The sequence below is a fragment of the Eleutherodactylus coqui genome, chromosome 6, assembly GCF_035609145.1.
Source record: "Eleutherodactylus coqui strain aEleCoq1 chromosome 6, aEleCoq1.hap1, whole genome shotgun sequence".
Taxonomy (NCBI): domain Eukaryota; kingdom Metazoa; phylum Chordata; class Amphibia; order Anura; family Eleutherodactylidae; genus Eleutherodactylus; species Eleutherodactylus coqui.
The window spans coordinates 242,938,034-242,953,287 of NC_089842.1; the positions used below are offsets into that span (position 1 = coordinate 242,938,034).

The 15,254-nt window shown below is 46.5% G+C and overlaps 1 protein-coding gene across 1 annotated transcript; it reads left to right on the forward strand.

The window, feature by feature from the left end:
• Nucleotides 1-3,179: 3,179 nt before the first annotated feature.
• LOC136631669 (C-reactive protein-like) lies at nucleotides 3,180-15,012 on the forward strand. Its single transcript, XM_066605958.1, has 3 exons — nucleotides 3,180-3,248; nucleotides 11,748-11,811; nucleotides 13,096-15,012. Exons 2-3 carry the CDS (start codon nucleotides 11,751-11,753, stop codon nucleotides 13,704-13,706), a joined length of 672 nt encoding a protein of 223 aa, XP_066462055.1. The 5' UTR covers nucleotides 3,180-3,248; nucleotides 11,748-11,750; the 3' UTR covers nucleotides 13,707-15,012.
• The last annotated feature ends 242 nt before the right edge of the window (nucleotides 15,013-15,254 follow it).

Below are 15,254 nucleotides of genomic sequence, written 5' to 3' on the forward strand. Positions count from 1 at the left end.
GGCTCCCAACAGTGCTTTCAAACTGGAGCGGGGAGAAGCTCAGCTACTAAGCAGGTATGTTTAAGTTCTTTCTTGCTTCACTTCTATGGGCCTAGGTAGGGGGACATGAGGTAGCTTCTGTTCTCACCTTTTCAGGTAGGGTGTCAGGTCACTGCTGCCGTACCCACTGCTGTGTCGCCCCGTCCTCCGCTGCTTTATCAGAGCCCGCTGTGTGTTCTGGGGGTCCTTCAGACCTCAGCCATTGGTCTGGTTGGCCGGGTGCCCGGGGTTTAGGTTGCATTGCTGGCAGGCGCAGGGTCACAGCTCTCCTCCAATCTCCAATCCCTTGGGGAAAGAGCTGTCCCGTAGCTTGCCTTGCCTTCAGGTGGTGGTCTGTTGCAGCTGTCGTGGGCCGCGGCTCCGGGTCTTCTACCCTCCTCCCTGATCCGCAAGTGCTGATAGCGGGGCCGGCGGCACCCTTACTCTTCCTGCAGCACGGTGGTCTCCCTGCGATGTCTTAGTGGGGGACCTCTCTGGTCGCTGGGTGGAAAGCAGGGAGAGTCCGGAGTCTTGGGCCTCGAGGTAGGCCGCCCGTTCTTCAGCGGTTTTAGAGGGGTCCAACTCTCTTTCCTTCTTACCGCACAGCTTTAGGGAGTGCAGGGGTTAATTTGTGCTTGGTCCAACTTTAGCTGGGCTAAATTCGCCTTTTTACAGGGCTTCTTGGCGGAGCACCTAGGAAATGTATTTTTAAGGACATTCGGCAATCAAAGTTTTTATAGTTCTTGAGAACTTGAATGAATTGTTGGTATCTTTCCTAAAAGGTCCACAAAACAAATCCACATGCTTAAATTCATGCTTCCCTATTGGCGGCTTGATTTGCAGATTTCCCGCGCGGATGGACATTGGGCCTCCCTTTTACATGCACAATCAACATTGATCACAGCATGTCAGGGATTAACAGCGGGGATCAGTATTCTGACCGATCCCTGCTTTTGCAGCAGAAGCCTGGCTGGCAGTCAGGGACATCTCCTGTTATGGATGGCACAGGCTCAGTTTCAAAGCCCTTGCCATCCATGGAATGTAAGCTTACGCCCATTCACAGTAACTCCTTCAAGGGAAGGGGTTAATATTCCAACTAAGGGCGCCCACCCACTGGCGTTTTTTTTCCCTGCGAAATTCGCAGCATTTTTTTCTCTGCAGGGGTCTATGGGACTTGTAATGTTAAAATCGCGATTTCGCGGTAAATTGCGATTTTGCGCGATCGCGATTTTAACATTACAAGTCCCATAGACCCCTGCAGAGAAAAAAATGCTGCGAATTTTGCAGGGAAAAAAAACGCCAGTGGGTGGGCGCCCTAAGGGTACTTTTACACAAAAGGACTGTGAGATGCTTAAGTGCCCAACAGTTGTCCTAATGAAGGTGGAGTGTGTCGGGTTCTCTTCCAGCCCCCACCACCATTCAGAGTAAACAGGCAGTTGCTCATAGATGAATGACTGCCTGTTTTGGGCCATAATCACTTGTTTGAGCGATTCCTCAGGCGACTGACGGCTCATGTAAATGTACTCTGGGCAATGTATCTTGTTGATGCGCTTTGGACCTGGCCCACAAGTCTTCCTAGTTCCACCGTTCTCTACATGTAGTGAAGGTCCACTGCTTATGGTTATTCTTGTGTAAGCCTTTGATGTACTATATGTGCAGCAGGTAGGTTGTCTCAGGACTACATAATCTTATTTTTGGTCATTTTATTTGGTACGGCAATTTACAAACGGATGGTCAGTGGGTGGTTTGGTGGTGGAGTGAAATCAGAAGCTTCAAGCAGGATAGTATTGCTGCCTTTTCCTTGTTTTTGGGTAACGTTCCATCACAGGATATAGTCACAGTGTTGGAATTGCCCATCAGAGTACAAGAGGATCTGACACAATGATGGGTCCAGCAGAAGACAACTCTACTTGGACCTGACTTCCCTGCCACTATTATCTACACTGATCAGCTATAACATTAAAACCACATGTAGCTTAAGTGAACAGCAAGATTTACCTTGTGGCAGTGGCATCAGCCAAGGGGTGGAAAATATTAAGCAGCTAGTGAGCATTTGCAGCATCCCATAGAGTTACTCTGGACACAGGGCATACGTTGAGGAGTTGGGAGGGTAGAGTGGTCACTTATCATGGTGGCACTTGCCAGGCTCCCTCCCAGAGGGACACACGTAGCCTTGGCCAGAGCAGCTCTGGGCTTCTTCCGGACACCCCTAGGAGAGGGATGGCCAATAAACTGGAGAACAGAAATAGCAGATGTTACTGGTGACACCACCATTCTGTTACCCACCGGAAAGACCCTCGACGGTAAAAAATGGAGCACAGACTGTGTAACATACCTCAGGTCCCTGGGAGCGGTCAGGGCCTGGCAAAATACACTGGTGCAGGTAAACAGAAGATTAGAAGTCAAGGAGGAAACCCAGGATGACACCGGTCCTGCAGGCGCAGTTATCTGCTAGGAACCGCTCCTGGAAGGGGAACTCTCCAGAGGAGGATTGAGGTAGGGTCACTCCACAGAGACTCTCATGGAACAGTACCTCTGCATGGTGGTCTTGGCTGTCTGTTCTCACTCTCTCTCTTACTTGTCCTCACTCACTGGCATTGGGGTACTCAGGAAACCTCTCTTGAAGGTACCCCCATGTGGCCGACACTCTCACTCAAGAAGCAAGAAGATGATTGAATCTCCTAAACTGACCACCACACCCAAATCACTCATACTTATAATCTCTCACATACCACATGACAGGACATGGATTGATACATTTTCAGGCATCTCCCAGTCTCATGCAGACATTAACCTCTCATTTGCTGCAGCTGTGCAATACCCATAACTTGATGACTAGACAACTTTGCAGAACGCTTCTACAAAAGACATTACATGTATGACCTTTATGGAGGGCCAGCAACATAGACTTCTGGCCACTACACATTCCTGAGGCAGGGGCCTCTTTCAGCAGGATGATGCCCCTTGTCACACCGCAAAACTAGTTCAGGAATGTTTTGAGGAAAATGACAAATACGTCTCTTGTTGGTAAAACCCCGAGTCCTTTACTGAAGGTGTGACCATTCTAAATAAAATAAACATAAAAGCTAAAATCAATAATCTCCCAATCTCTCTTCATACAAGGTCTCTGTTCTCATACAGAGGGAGGCACACAATAGTGGCATACCAGGACGATACGGGCGAGCAGCACAAGAGTGAAGTCCTCTCCATACTTCTGGAGGCATTTGGAGGTAAGTTCCTGAAGCCGTTGGGCTAAGGCACTGAAATATGAGAGTTGTGAAGAGAAGGTATGAATAGATGTTTGGAGATTGAGCAGATCCCTCAGGACAACCCCTTGCCATTAAACAGGGTGGTCTGTTTTGGACAACTACTGATCACGTCTCGTGGCGATTAGATTTGCAGAGACCACTGGGACCTCCAATGATAGAAAGAGGGGCTATGGATTTGAATCAAATCAGCAAATTATAAGGAGGAAGAGGGGTTTGTATGTCCTTATACGTTCCTTGGTTTACCCAAAACTCTGGACTCGCCATACTCCACAAACTTACTGATAAGTTAATTGGCCATAGAGTGTTTCTGAAATGTATGATATTGTAATCACTGGGGACAAGGACTAATGTGAGTAAATATACTCTCTATACAACTCATAGGATAGGTCAGTTCTGCATTGTACTACTGTCTATTGTACATCAATAGGTAAAGAGCTAGAGGTCTGAATATCCAGATGTTATTAATGAAGTACGCCCATGTTCATCGATCGATCGTGTGGAATCACTCAGGGGGCAGCACGTAACCCCCCTTGATCGATTGTGTGGAACCAATTGGGAGCAGCACATAACCCCCTTGATCGATCATTTGGAACTGCTCAGAGGCAGCATATAACCCCCTCAATCGACCGTGTGCGACCACTCAGGGGCAGCATATATCCCCCTCAATCGATTGTGTGGAACAACTACAGGGTAGCATACTCAGGCGATTGACGGCGTATGTAAATGTACTCTGGGCAATGTATCTTGTTGATGTGATTAGGACCTGGGCCGCAAGTCTTACTAGTTACACTGTTCCTCTACATGTAGTGGAGGTCCATTGCTTATGGTTATTCTTGTGTAAGCCTTAGGTGTACTACATTTGCAGTCAGTAGGTTTTCTCTCTCAGGGTTACATAATCTTATTTTTGGTCATCTTACTTGGAATTGCAATTTACAAAACAGATGGTCAGTGGGGTGGTTGGTACTGGTGTATCTTGACGCCACCGGAAGGTAGGGGTGTGACAGGCCTTAGATAGAGGGACGCCTGTGTCACACCCCTACCTCCGGATTGCCTATGATTGAGTGTGCTGTCCCCCCCCCCGCAGCAGTGTTATCAGCTGGGTGCCTCGTCTGCTCTCCCTCTGGCCGCCAGATAGTGTCCCTCCTTGCAGCCTCCAGCCGTAGTCTCTTCAACAGTCGCAGATGTAATCTCCGCCGGGCGGACAGGTGTGTGAGCAGGTCCTGCTGTCAGCGGCGCTTGCCTCCCTGCGACTTCCTTCAGTGTTGGTGCTGCTCTCCGTTCCTGGACGCAGCTGCCGGCAGTGTTGCGAGACTTCTCCATGATGTTGGCACATCTTGATGGGGGCCGCAGGGGGACTGCAACAGTGACTCAGGGGCCGGCAAGGGCAGTAGGTGGCCGCCTTCACAGAGCGCATCCACATTCAATGACACTGCCTCCATTACAGACACTGCACCAGGGAGCGCATATTGTCGAGAGTTGCCGGACCTATGTCTATGACACTTTCCCTGCCGCTGTGCCAAGAGCCTCTGCAGAATACTGCCAGCAGCAGCGAGCAGAACATGTGGACAGCAACCGCACATTCCATCAAAACGCCCACAGCACACCTTTACCTTTGGGCTCTGGGGACAGCGGGGTGAAGATCCACACTGCGGCTTCCAATGAGCCACATCGGCAAGGGGAGGCACAGGGGACATGCAACACGCTGCTAAAGGAGCTTCAAGGACCTGGAGGAATCCTGCCAATTAGGAGCTAGTGGTCTGATAGGAGCATTCCTGCATCCAAGATCTGTCAAACCCCTAGCTTCCGGTGGCGTCAAGATACACCAGTACCGGGGTGGTTTGGCGGTGGAGTGAAATCAGAAACTTCAAGCAGGAAAGTATTGCTGCCTTTTCCTTGTTTGTGGGTAATGTTCCATCACTCACACAGGATATAGTCACAGAGTTGGAATTGCCCATTAGAGTACAAGAGGATCTGACACAATGATGGGTCCAGCAGAAGACAACTCTACTTGGACCTGACCTCCCTTGCCCCTATGATCTACACTGATCAGCTATTACATTCAAACCACAGGTAGATTAAGTGAATAGCAAGAATTACCTTGTGGCAGTGGCAACAGTCAAGGGGTGGAAAATATTAAGCAGCTAGTGAGCATTTGCAGCATCCCGTAGAGTGACTCTGGACACAGGGCCTACGTTGAGGAGTTGGGAGGGTAGAGAGGTCACTTGTCATGGCTGCACTTACCAGACTCCCTCCCGGAGAGACACACGTAGCCTTGGCCAGAGCAGCGCTGGGCCTCTTCCGGACACCCCTAGGAGAGGGATGGCCAATAAAAGTAAGAACAGGAGATAAGGTTTTCACAGCTAACGCCGCCGTTCCGTTACCCACCAGAATGACCCTCGGCGGTAAATAAAGGAGCCGCAGACTGTGTAACATACCTGAGGTACCTGGGAACGGTCAGGGCCTGGCAAAACTTTACTTGAAAACTTTATCAGGATACACTTAAGAATACGCTGGTGCAGGTAAACAGAAGATTAGAGGTCAGGGAGGAAACCCAGGATGACACCGGTCCTGCAGTCACAGTTATCTGTTAGGAACCGCTCCTGGAAGGGGAACTCTCCAGAGGAGGATAGAGGTAGGGTCACTCCACAGAGACTCTCACGGAACAGTACCTCTGCACGGTGGTCTTGGCCGTCTCTTCTCGCTCACTCTCAATCTCGCTCTTACTTGTCCTCACTCACTGTTGGCTCCTGGCATTGGGGTACTCAGGAAATCTCTCTTGAAGGTACCCCCATGTGGCCGGTACTCTCACTCAGGAACCCAGAAAATGATTGAATCTCCTAAACTGACCACCACACCCAAATCACTCATACTTATAATCTCTCACATACCACATGACAGGACATGGATTGATACATTTTCAGGCATCTCCCAGTCTCATGCAGACATTAACCTCTCATCTGCTGCAGATGTGCAATACACATAACAAGATGACTAGACAACTTTGCAGAACGCTTCTACAAAAGACATTACATGTATGACCTTTATGGAGGGCCAGCAGCATAGACTTCTGGCCACTCCACATTCCTGAGGCAGAGGCCTCTTTCAGCAGCATGATGCCCCTTGTCACACCGCAAAACTAGTTCAGGAATGTTTTGAGGAAAATGACAAATACGTCTCTTGTTGGTAAAACCCCAAGTCCTTTACTGAAGGTGTGACCATTCTAAATAGAATAAACATAAAAGCTAAAATCAATAATCCCTCAATCTCTCTTCATACAAGGTCTCTGTTCTCATATAGAGGGAGGCACACAATAGTGACATACCAGGACGATACTGGAAGCAGCACAAGAGTGAAGTCCTCTCCATACGTCTGGAGGCATTTGGAGGTAAGTTCCTGAAACCGTTGGGCTAAGGCACTGAAATATGAGAGTTGTGAAGAGAAGGTATGAATAGATGTTTAGAGATTGAGCAGATCTCTCAGGACAACCCCTTGCCATGAAGCCTTGGGTCCTGGCATTCATGAGGATGTTGTTTTAAATATGTACCACCTACCTAACCATTGTACAGCAATGATGGCAACATCATTCCTGAGTCAGAGGCCTCGTTCAGCAGGATGATGCCCCCTGTCACACTGCAAAACTTGTTCAGGAATGTTTTGAGGAAAATGGCAAAGAGCTCAAGGTGATGACTTGGCCTCCAAATTCCCCAGATTGTAGCCCAGTTGGGCATTGCTGGGATGTGCTGGAGAAACCATTCCGATCCTGAAGGCTGGACCTCACAACTTACGAACATAAAGGATCTGCCGCTATCATCCTGGTGCCGGATACCACAGGACAACTGTATGTGATGTGTATCTTCTCAGTCTTCTAAAGTCCTTACTTCCATATAGCGGTCACCAACCAACTCAAGGTGGTCAAGCGAGCATAGCCACAGGTTTCTTCAAGACACGAAGCTCAATCCCCACACCAGCACCAACAATCAAAATTGGAAAGTTAGTACCAGCGATCATATTCGTGATTTTTAATAGTTATTTATATTCTTGACACATAGTTACACGGAATATAAGTCTCTTGTTGGTAAAACCCCGAGTCCTTTACTGAAGGTGTGACCATTCTAAATAAAATAAACATAAAAGCTAAAATCAATAATCCCTCAATCTCTCTTCATACAAGGTCTCTGTTCTCATAAAGAGGGAGGCACACAATAGTGACATACCAGGACGATACGGGTGAGCAGCACAAGAGTGAAGTCCTCTCCATATGTCTGGAGGCATTTGGAGGTAAGTTCCTGAAGCCGTTGGGCTAAGGCACTGAAATATGAGAGTTGTGAAGAGAAGGTATGAATAGATGTTTGGAGATTGAGCAGATCCCTCAGGACAACCCCTTGCCATTAAACAGGTTGGTCTGTTTTGGACAACTTCTGATCACGTCTCGTGGCCATTAGATTTACAGACACCACTGGGACCTCCAATGATAGAAAGAGGGGCTATGGATTTGAATCAAATCAGCAAATCATGAGGAGGAATGGGGGTTGTATGTCCTTATACGTCCATTGGTTTTCCCCAAAACTCTGGACTCGCCATACTCCACAAACTTACTGATAAGTTAATTGGCCATAGAGTGTTTCTGACATTTATGATATTGTAATCACTGGGACAAGGACTAATGTGAGTAAATATACTCTCTCTACAACTCATAGGATAGGTCAGTTCTGCATTGTACTACTGTCTATTGTAGATCAATAGGTAAAGAGCTAGAGGTCTGAATATCCAGATGTTATTAATGAAGTACGCCCGTGTTCATTCTGCAGTCCTAATTCACAGATGAGGTGGACTGGAGTTCTTTGGCACACCAGAAGAAAGGGCCCACCCAGGACAAATCATATAAGGTGTAATGGGTTATTTGGGAATCCTACATATAAAACGGTCCCTAGTCATAAGTCATTGGATCCAAATGGGCTTGCCTTCTTCTGGGCCTTTGGTTTCATGTTATGTCAGAGACCCAGTATTTCATCAGAGCCTTGGCTCACCAGGGGATGATCTGGTAACTTGGTGGTCTAGTCCAACTCTGTTTACAGATAAGCAATGGGATGTAGGGATTACTAGATGCTCATCTGAAGTCCTGTTGGGTTTTATTGTCTACATCTGACAAGCTAATGTTAATCCGACACGCTCAGCGACAGTTCATGTAGCTTGAGCCTAAAGCGGTTGCCCATTTTTGAACTACTGAAAGCATGTTTTCAGCATAGGTAGTGGTTGGGTGGGGTTTGCCACCCTGGACCCCTGCTGATCAACTGTTGTTTGAGCAGATGCGGTTCTGTGTGGAGCTGATGTATTCATTCTAAGCAAAATTCCACTTGAAGTGAATGTTATCTTTGCCTGTCAAGTCTGGCACAACTCCTTTAACCCCTTCCCACACCAGGACGTACATTTACGTCCTAAAGCGTCGAGGTACGTATGCAGAGAAGTCGCGGGGCGACATCTCTGCATACAGCGTGGGCGTCAGTTGTTTATTACAGCTGACACCCGCGGGCAATAGCTGTGATCGGCCGATCGCGGCAGTTAACCCTTTAAATGCCGCTGTCAATCCTGAGAGCGGCATTTAAATCCCCCGAACGCTGTTCGGGGGTCCCGTACGGCTCCCCGCACAGTGAAATTGGGGGGAGCCGTGCAGGTGTCATGGCTGCCAGGGGCCTTCTGAAAGGCCCCATGGCTGCCTTGAGAGACTACCTATCAAGCCATTCCCGTGGGGTGGCTTGATAGGCTGCCTGTTAGAATGCAGTATGACGTCATACTGCAGGAGCGATTAAAGTATCGCATATTGTAGTCCCCCAGGGGGGCTTCAAAGTAAAGTTTAAAAAAGAGCAATAAAGTTTTTTCAATTGTAAAAAAAAAAAAAAAGTAATTAAAAAGTCTAAATAATAAAGTAAAAATACATGTTTGGTATCGCTGCGTCCGTAAATGTGTAATCTATCAAAGTGGTGCATTATTTACCCCGCAGGGTGAACGTTGCCCCCCCAAAAAAAATAAAGAACGCCAGAAATGCACTTTTTCAGTCACCCTGTGTCCCAGAAAAAAACGCAATAAAAAGCGATCAAAAAGTCGTATGTATTCTGAATTATCACTAACGGAAACTACGGGACATCCTGCAAAAAATGAGCCCTCGCTGAACTACGTCGACCTATAGTTTGGTATTGTAGTATTTGTACCGACCCACAGAATAAAGTTATCATGTCGTTTTTGTCGCAGTTTGTGTGCCGTAGAAACAAGACGCACCGAAAGATGGTGGAATGTCGTTTTTTTTTTTTCATTTTACTCCACTTAGAATTTTGTAAAAGTTTTTCAGTCCATTATACGGTACAATAAATAGCACCATTGAAAACTACAACTCATCCCGCAAAAAACAACAAGCCCTCATACAGCGACGGCGATGGAGAAATAAAGGAGTTACGATTTTTTAAGGGACGGGGGAAAAAAAGGAAAATTAAAAAAAAAGGGGCCGCGTCATTAAGGGGTTAATTCTAAAAGGCATTAACGTAAAAGTCATAGTCAGCTCAGTAGTGGGTCTGATATCTTCTCAGCACGTAGTATAACAAGCCAATGTGGTCACAGAGTAGATGTATCAGCATGCCAGGTACTTTTTTTCTCCTTTTTTTTAGTCTTCTAGTCTTGGGTCCCGAGGACCCCTTTAATTATTATGACAGCTGTGATGGATGTTATTAGAGGGAATGTTATAGCATGACATATCAGGAAGTGTTTCCTTCTACTCTGTGCCTCCATCTTGGGATTATCTCCACTAGTGACCTAGTAAATCCAAGGCTGAAAGCATAACAACATATATGTGAGTGAAATGACTATCTTAGTGTGAATCTGAGATGATCCCACAGTTTAGGACCATAATGCAATGCAGTCATAGGCCAAATTAAAAAATAAAACTGAAAACCTCTGTAAATGCAGACTTTTTAGTTACCCTCTTCTGTTAAGTTATTTAACCCCTTCCCTCTCCAGGGCGTAAACTTACGTCCTGGCAATAGCGCAAGATCACTTATGATCCCGCGCTATTCCACAGCAGGAGTCGGCTGTCAGTCATAGCCAGCCTCCCGCTGCAACAGCGGGGGTGTATGGGAGATGCGCCCCCCGCTGTTTACTCCTTCCCTGCCGCGATCTATGTGGCACGAGCGCTAGCCCCATTGAAAAGATATGGAGAATATTGCGGACTTCTGCCGCAGCTGTGGCAGGAGTTTCCTTCATCCCCGCAGGGATGAAGGAATCCTCTGCCACAGCGGTGACAGCTGTGGCAGAAGTGCAGCATGCTATCCCATTGCTTTCAATGGGATTGGCGCTGCTGCCGGTCTCATTGAAAGCAGTGATTTGTGTCAAACCCTGCAGTATGATTTTCAGGGAAGGGCTTGAAATATAAGCTCTTCCCTGAAAATCATCAATAAGTGGTAAAAAAAAATTTTTTTAATTACTCACCTCTCCACCACTCCGATGCGTCCTCCGGCTGGCTCCCCGATACTGCTATCCAGCACTTTCAGCAGGCAAGATTTAAAAATCCCGCCTCTTGAAAGGGCTGTGCTGATTGGCTGCGCACTCAGCCAATAACAGCTAGTGCTTAGCTATTCATTCATGAATAGCACTATCTTAGCTATTCATTGAAAAGACTGGCGATATGCCGGTCTTATTTCGGCATCTTTCTTGCGCTGTGAGGCAAGAGTTTTCACGTGCTCTCGCAGCACAAGAAAGAAAATATCGCCAGTGGGTGTCAGCCCTTACTCCCATCATGGTGGGAAACTGCCTATATGTAGCCTTACCCGACTCACATGAGCAAGGCGAGTACATGCTCCAGCGCATTCCAGCTACTGTTGGATTCTCCATTATTCATTGTGCATGGGGCCAATACTCTTAGCACCATATTGGTTAGGGCGCAGTCTGAACAAAGCTCTGAGATCCACTATGTACATTGACACTTAGCAGAGTCCTTGATGCACAGTGTTATATGACAGGAGGAATACGTCGGTTAATGGCGAACCATGATAATACTGAACCAATGGGGGCTCCTCCAGGCCTTACAGTTCTTTCAGAAGAGGTCAACCCTTCCTGGCTAGAGATGCGGAAAGACCTTGACAGTCTGTACGTCTAGCAATGGACCAGTCCTCACATCTGACCAATATTGGATCCACCATTGATTATCCAGCCATAGAGAATGTCTGAAAAGAGTTGAGAGCAACTTGGTGGAAGAGGAAGCCCCAACGTAGAGTTGAGAGCAACTTGGTGGAAGAGGAAGCCCCAACGTCTATTTACGTGTCATGTTTCTTTTAGGTTTTAAGACAAACTTTAGTTGTAATCCATTAAAAATGTTCAAGTATCACCGGAAATATAAGTGATATCTCAAGAAATAAAGGCGTACATGATGATTAGGTTAATAACAAGTATCCACATAACCGATACATCTATTTGTAGGAAATGGAAACCATGATCGTTCTTCTGGTTTTTGCAAGTTTTTCTGGTGTCTTCGGTCAGACAGGTAGGTTGAAATTTCTATCTGATTGCTACAAATGTGCACACCACAATTTGTGAAGAATCAAGCGTATGGACCGGGTGTAGTCAAAGAGCCGTAACTAGCGCTATATCCATATACTGGTGTCCTATATTGAAATAACCATAGCACACTTAAATAGGAAGGCGTGGATATACTACACCATGGTAGGGAGCACCGGCCCCTGGGGGCCCCAGAGCATGGGTTTCAATTGTGTGTTGTTGCCTCTGTAAGAGATGGAGAATAAAACCCAGTTTCTAAGGAGCCGCATCCATGCCGGCGTATTCAAGTACGCTATTGTTATTTCAATATAAGACACCAGTATATGGATATAGCGCTGGATCCATCATTTTGACTCCATCCTGTACGTAGAAGATGGTGAGATTAGAAAGGCACAAAAAAGGTCCATCTTCTACTAGTTCATGCCATGCTATCTCGTGGAGGAGATTTGGGCTGCATAGCGCTTACGATGTTTCCCTTTGTCTTTGTTAACCCTTTCCAATGCATTGTCTGAAGTCTGAAGACATTCTGATTGAAGGCTTTACAGCTCCGATGTTGGAAGACGTCCAGCAGGGTATCCTTACTGTATATTACTGGCCGCTCTGTTGTCAGGGGCCTCTCCAGCATGTCCCATACCGCATTACTGGCTCTGGACAGCAGATGGCACCATTGTATAATGGCAGAAAGAGAAAGCCCCCTAGGAAACCCTGAATCCAAAATTGGATTGCAAAGGGTTAATGTGAGCATTTGGGGTATTGCAAGGATCTGATATCTATAGAAAGAACCAATCAGGGGGCAGAATTTCTCCCCCTAATGCTTTTCAAGGCTTTGACTAGGGTAAAGGTTCTCAACCGGCAAAGGTTAGGAAGGGTAGTTAGGCAAAGATAGATATGGTTCCAGGGGTGAGGAATACATGTAGGCTCAAAGCCAAGAGTCCATCGTTCTTCGTTTCTTTTTGGGTCACAAGTGTGCTGTAAGTCAAGCAAGCTAAGGTACGGTAGGTAGTAGGGAAGGCAAGGAAGTGGAGTTCAAACAATCTAGATCAATTAGGAGTCTAAACATTCGACAGCAGTGCCGAGTACGTATGTGACAGGTGTGGTGGCAACTGGAGCTGGACTTTAGCCTTCCAAAGGTCCCATAGTTATTTCCTCTTTGATATGTACATATACCTCTACAATGAAGGAATGTCTTGGTAGAGGCTAATATCTTATGTCACCGTACTGATATATTCTGCCTTCTATTAACCATGATGATTAACTTGTTCCAATACAGATATGACTTGCAAGTCATTAATTTTCTCCAAGAACTACAGCTTTCCTGCAGAACTCACATATGAAGGAGGAGGAAACCAGGTTTCCACGTTCACCGTCTGTCTAAGGTCTTGCACAAACATGACGGAGAGCATCATGTTCAGTATGCTGAGCGAAATCCGATATGATTATTTCTTTCTCATCCTTGGTGGAGGCTCTGATGCCAACACTGGTCTTATCTGGGTAGAAGGACGAAGAGTGGATGTTAATTTTCCAACCGGTGACACCAGGCCAAGGAGAAGTATTTGTTTGAGTTGGGATTCTCCTAGTGCCGAATTGGTGCTCTGGATCAACGGAAAGATAACTGAGAAGAAGGAGTTTGAGAATGGAAGAATGAAGTACATCGATCCTAGGATTTTTATTGGACCGGGGCAAATTTTCCTTGGTGGCAAACCGAAGTCCGATGTAGGGGAGATCACAGATGTCCACGTGTGGGACAGAGTGCTGGATCAACAGGAGGTTAAGGGTTATAATAAGAAAGAGAATGTTGGGAATATAATTAATTGGAAAGCTTTAAAATATAATGGAGCTGATGGCGATTTCATCGTTGGCCCATTCCAGTGTAAACCTTAGAGGTCCTTAACCTACATGTATTTTTGAAAAATCTGATTAACGGGGCTGTCCTGGGAGGGTAAATACTTATACAGACCGGCGGTGACAGAACTTCCACTTTCGGCCTGCCTCTGATACCAGGTCACATATTACAGGCTCTCCATGTGCCCCTCCTTTTATCAAGCCCGCCCTTCTGTCTTAGCATTGGCCATAACAGAGAAGGGGGTGGGCTTAGTTATTAAGATGATCTGAAAAGCCAGCCCCAGAGGGAGGCACAGAGAGAGCACCCATACTACGTGACCCGGTGTTGGAACCAGGCTAGAAGTGGAAGTACCGTCACCGAGGGTCCGTGAAAGTCCTTAGGCTCCCCATACAACCCCTTTAGTATTGCAGGGGTTCTATGATTCTGTTCACACTACCATTTAAGACTTCCATATCTTTCAAGTATTTTGGGCACGAATGGTGCAGTCTGCACCGCTTTTCTCGCTGCCGAAAATATGGAACCCACCAATAAAGTTAAAATACTTGGTCAGGGCTCGTGTGGATCCATAAAAAATAGTTCTGTCTCCACTAGCGTGAACTGAGACGAAGCTGCCCTTTATCTACAGTCAGTAGAGTGGCCATTGATCTAAGGAGTTACACCACCAGGACAACCCTTCTTCTGAACGCATTTACCCCGGTGACCATCAGTTTGCCATGAGTCCTACTCAGGTAACTCTTGATAATCAGCTGTTATTGACGGGAGCAATGTCTAAACGATAGCACAACCTCACTTAGTCATTCGAGATATATAGGGATGCATTGCTGCTATATCCTTCTATATGAAGTTACCCATCTTGGAAAACATAGTTCTTCATCATAAAGGGGAGTTTCGGAACTCCAATATTGATGATCATTAATGTCTAATCGGTGGGGGTCTGCTACTCAGGATCCCTGTCAATCAGCTGTTTGAAGAGGTGGCAGCACTTGGATGAGCGTGGCGCGCTCTTCAGTACATACCAGACACAGCGCCATACACTTCGTAGTGGCAGTGTTTGGTATAGCAGCTCAATAACATTCACTTGAATGGAACTCAACTGTTCTCAGGCTGCGTGACGAATGACCATGACATCACTGGCCGAAGAAGGGGCCACAACACTGACCCAAGCGCAGCAGACTTTTTAAACAGGCTTCTTTAATCGTTTCATTACGTTTTAAGGTGATGCATAGAAAATGGTAGAAACGGAAGGAACTGTCACATTATCGCTACTTTCGCATTACACCTTAACTTTCAAAATGTTTAATTCTCCTTTAATGAGTTAATAAAATGCTGGATCTTCTTCCCCAATCCTTGCCGTCTGCTGGTTTGGTTGAGGTGGCCGCATATATCAGACCGAAGTTGCCCAACATCTATATTCCCTGTGTCAGTCCAACCAAGCTTGATTGTTGCTTCCATAAAGATGTATTCGCAGGGGCGGGCACTGCTAAACTCGCTATTTTCCCTGCGATTGCGATGCATCGCTGCACGTGCGATTTTTTTTCATGCGTGTGAAAATTGCATGTTGTTTCGACGGGAAAAATAAAAAATTG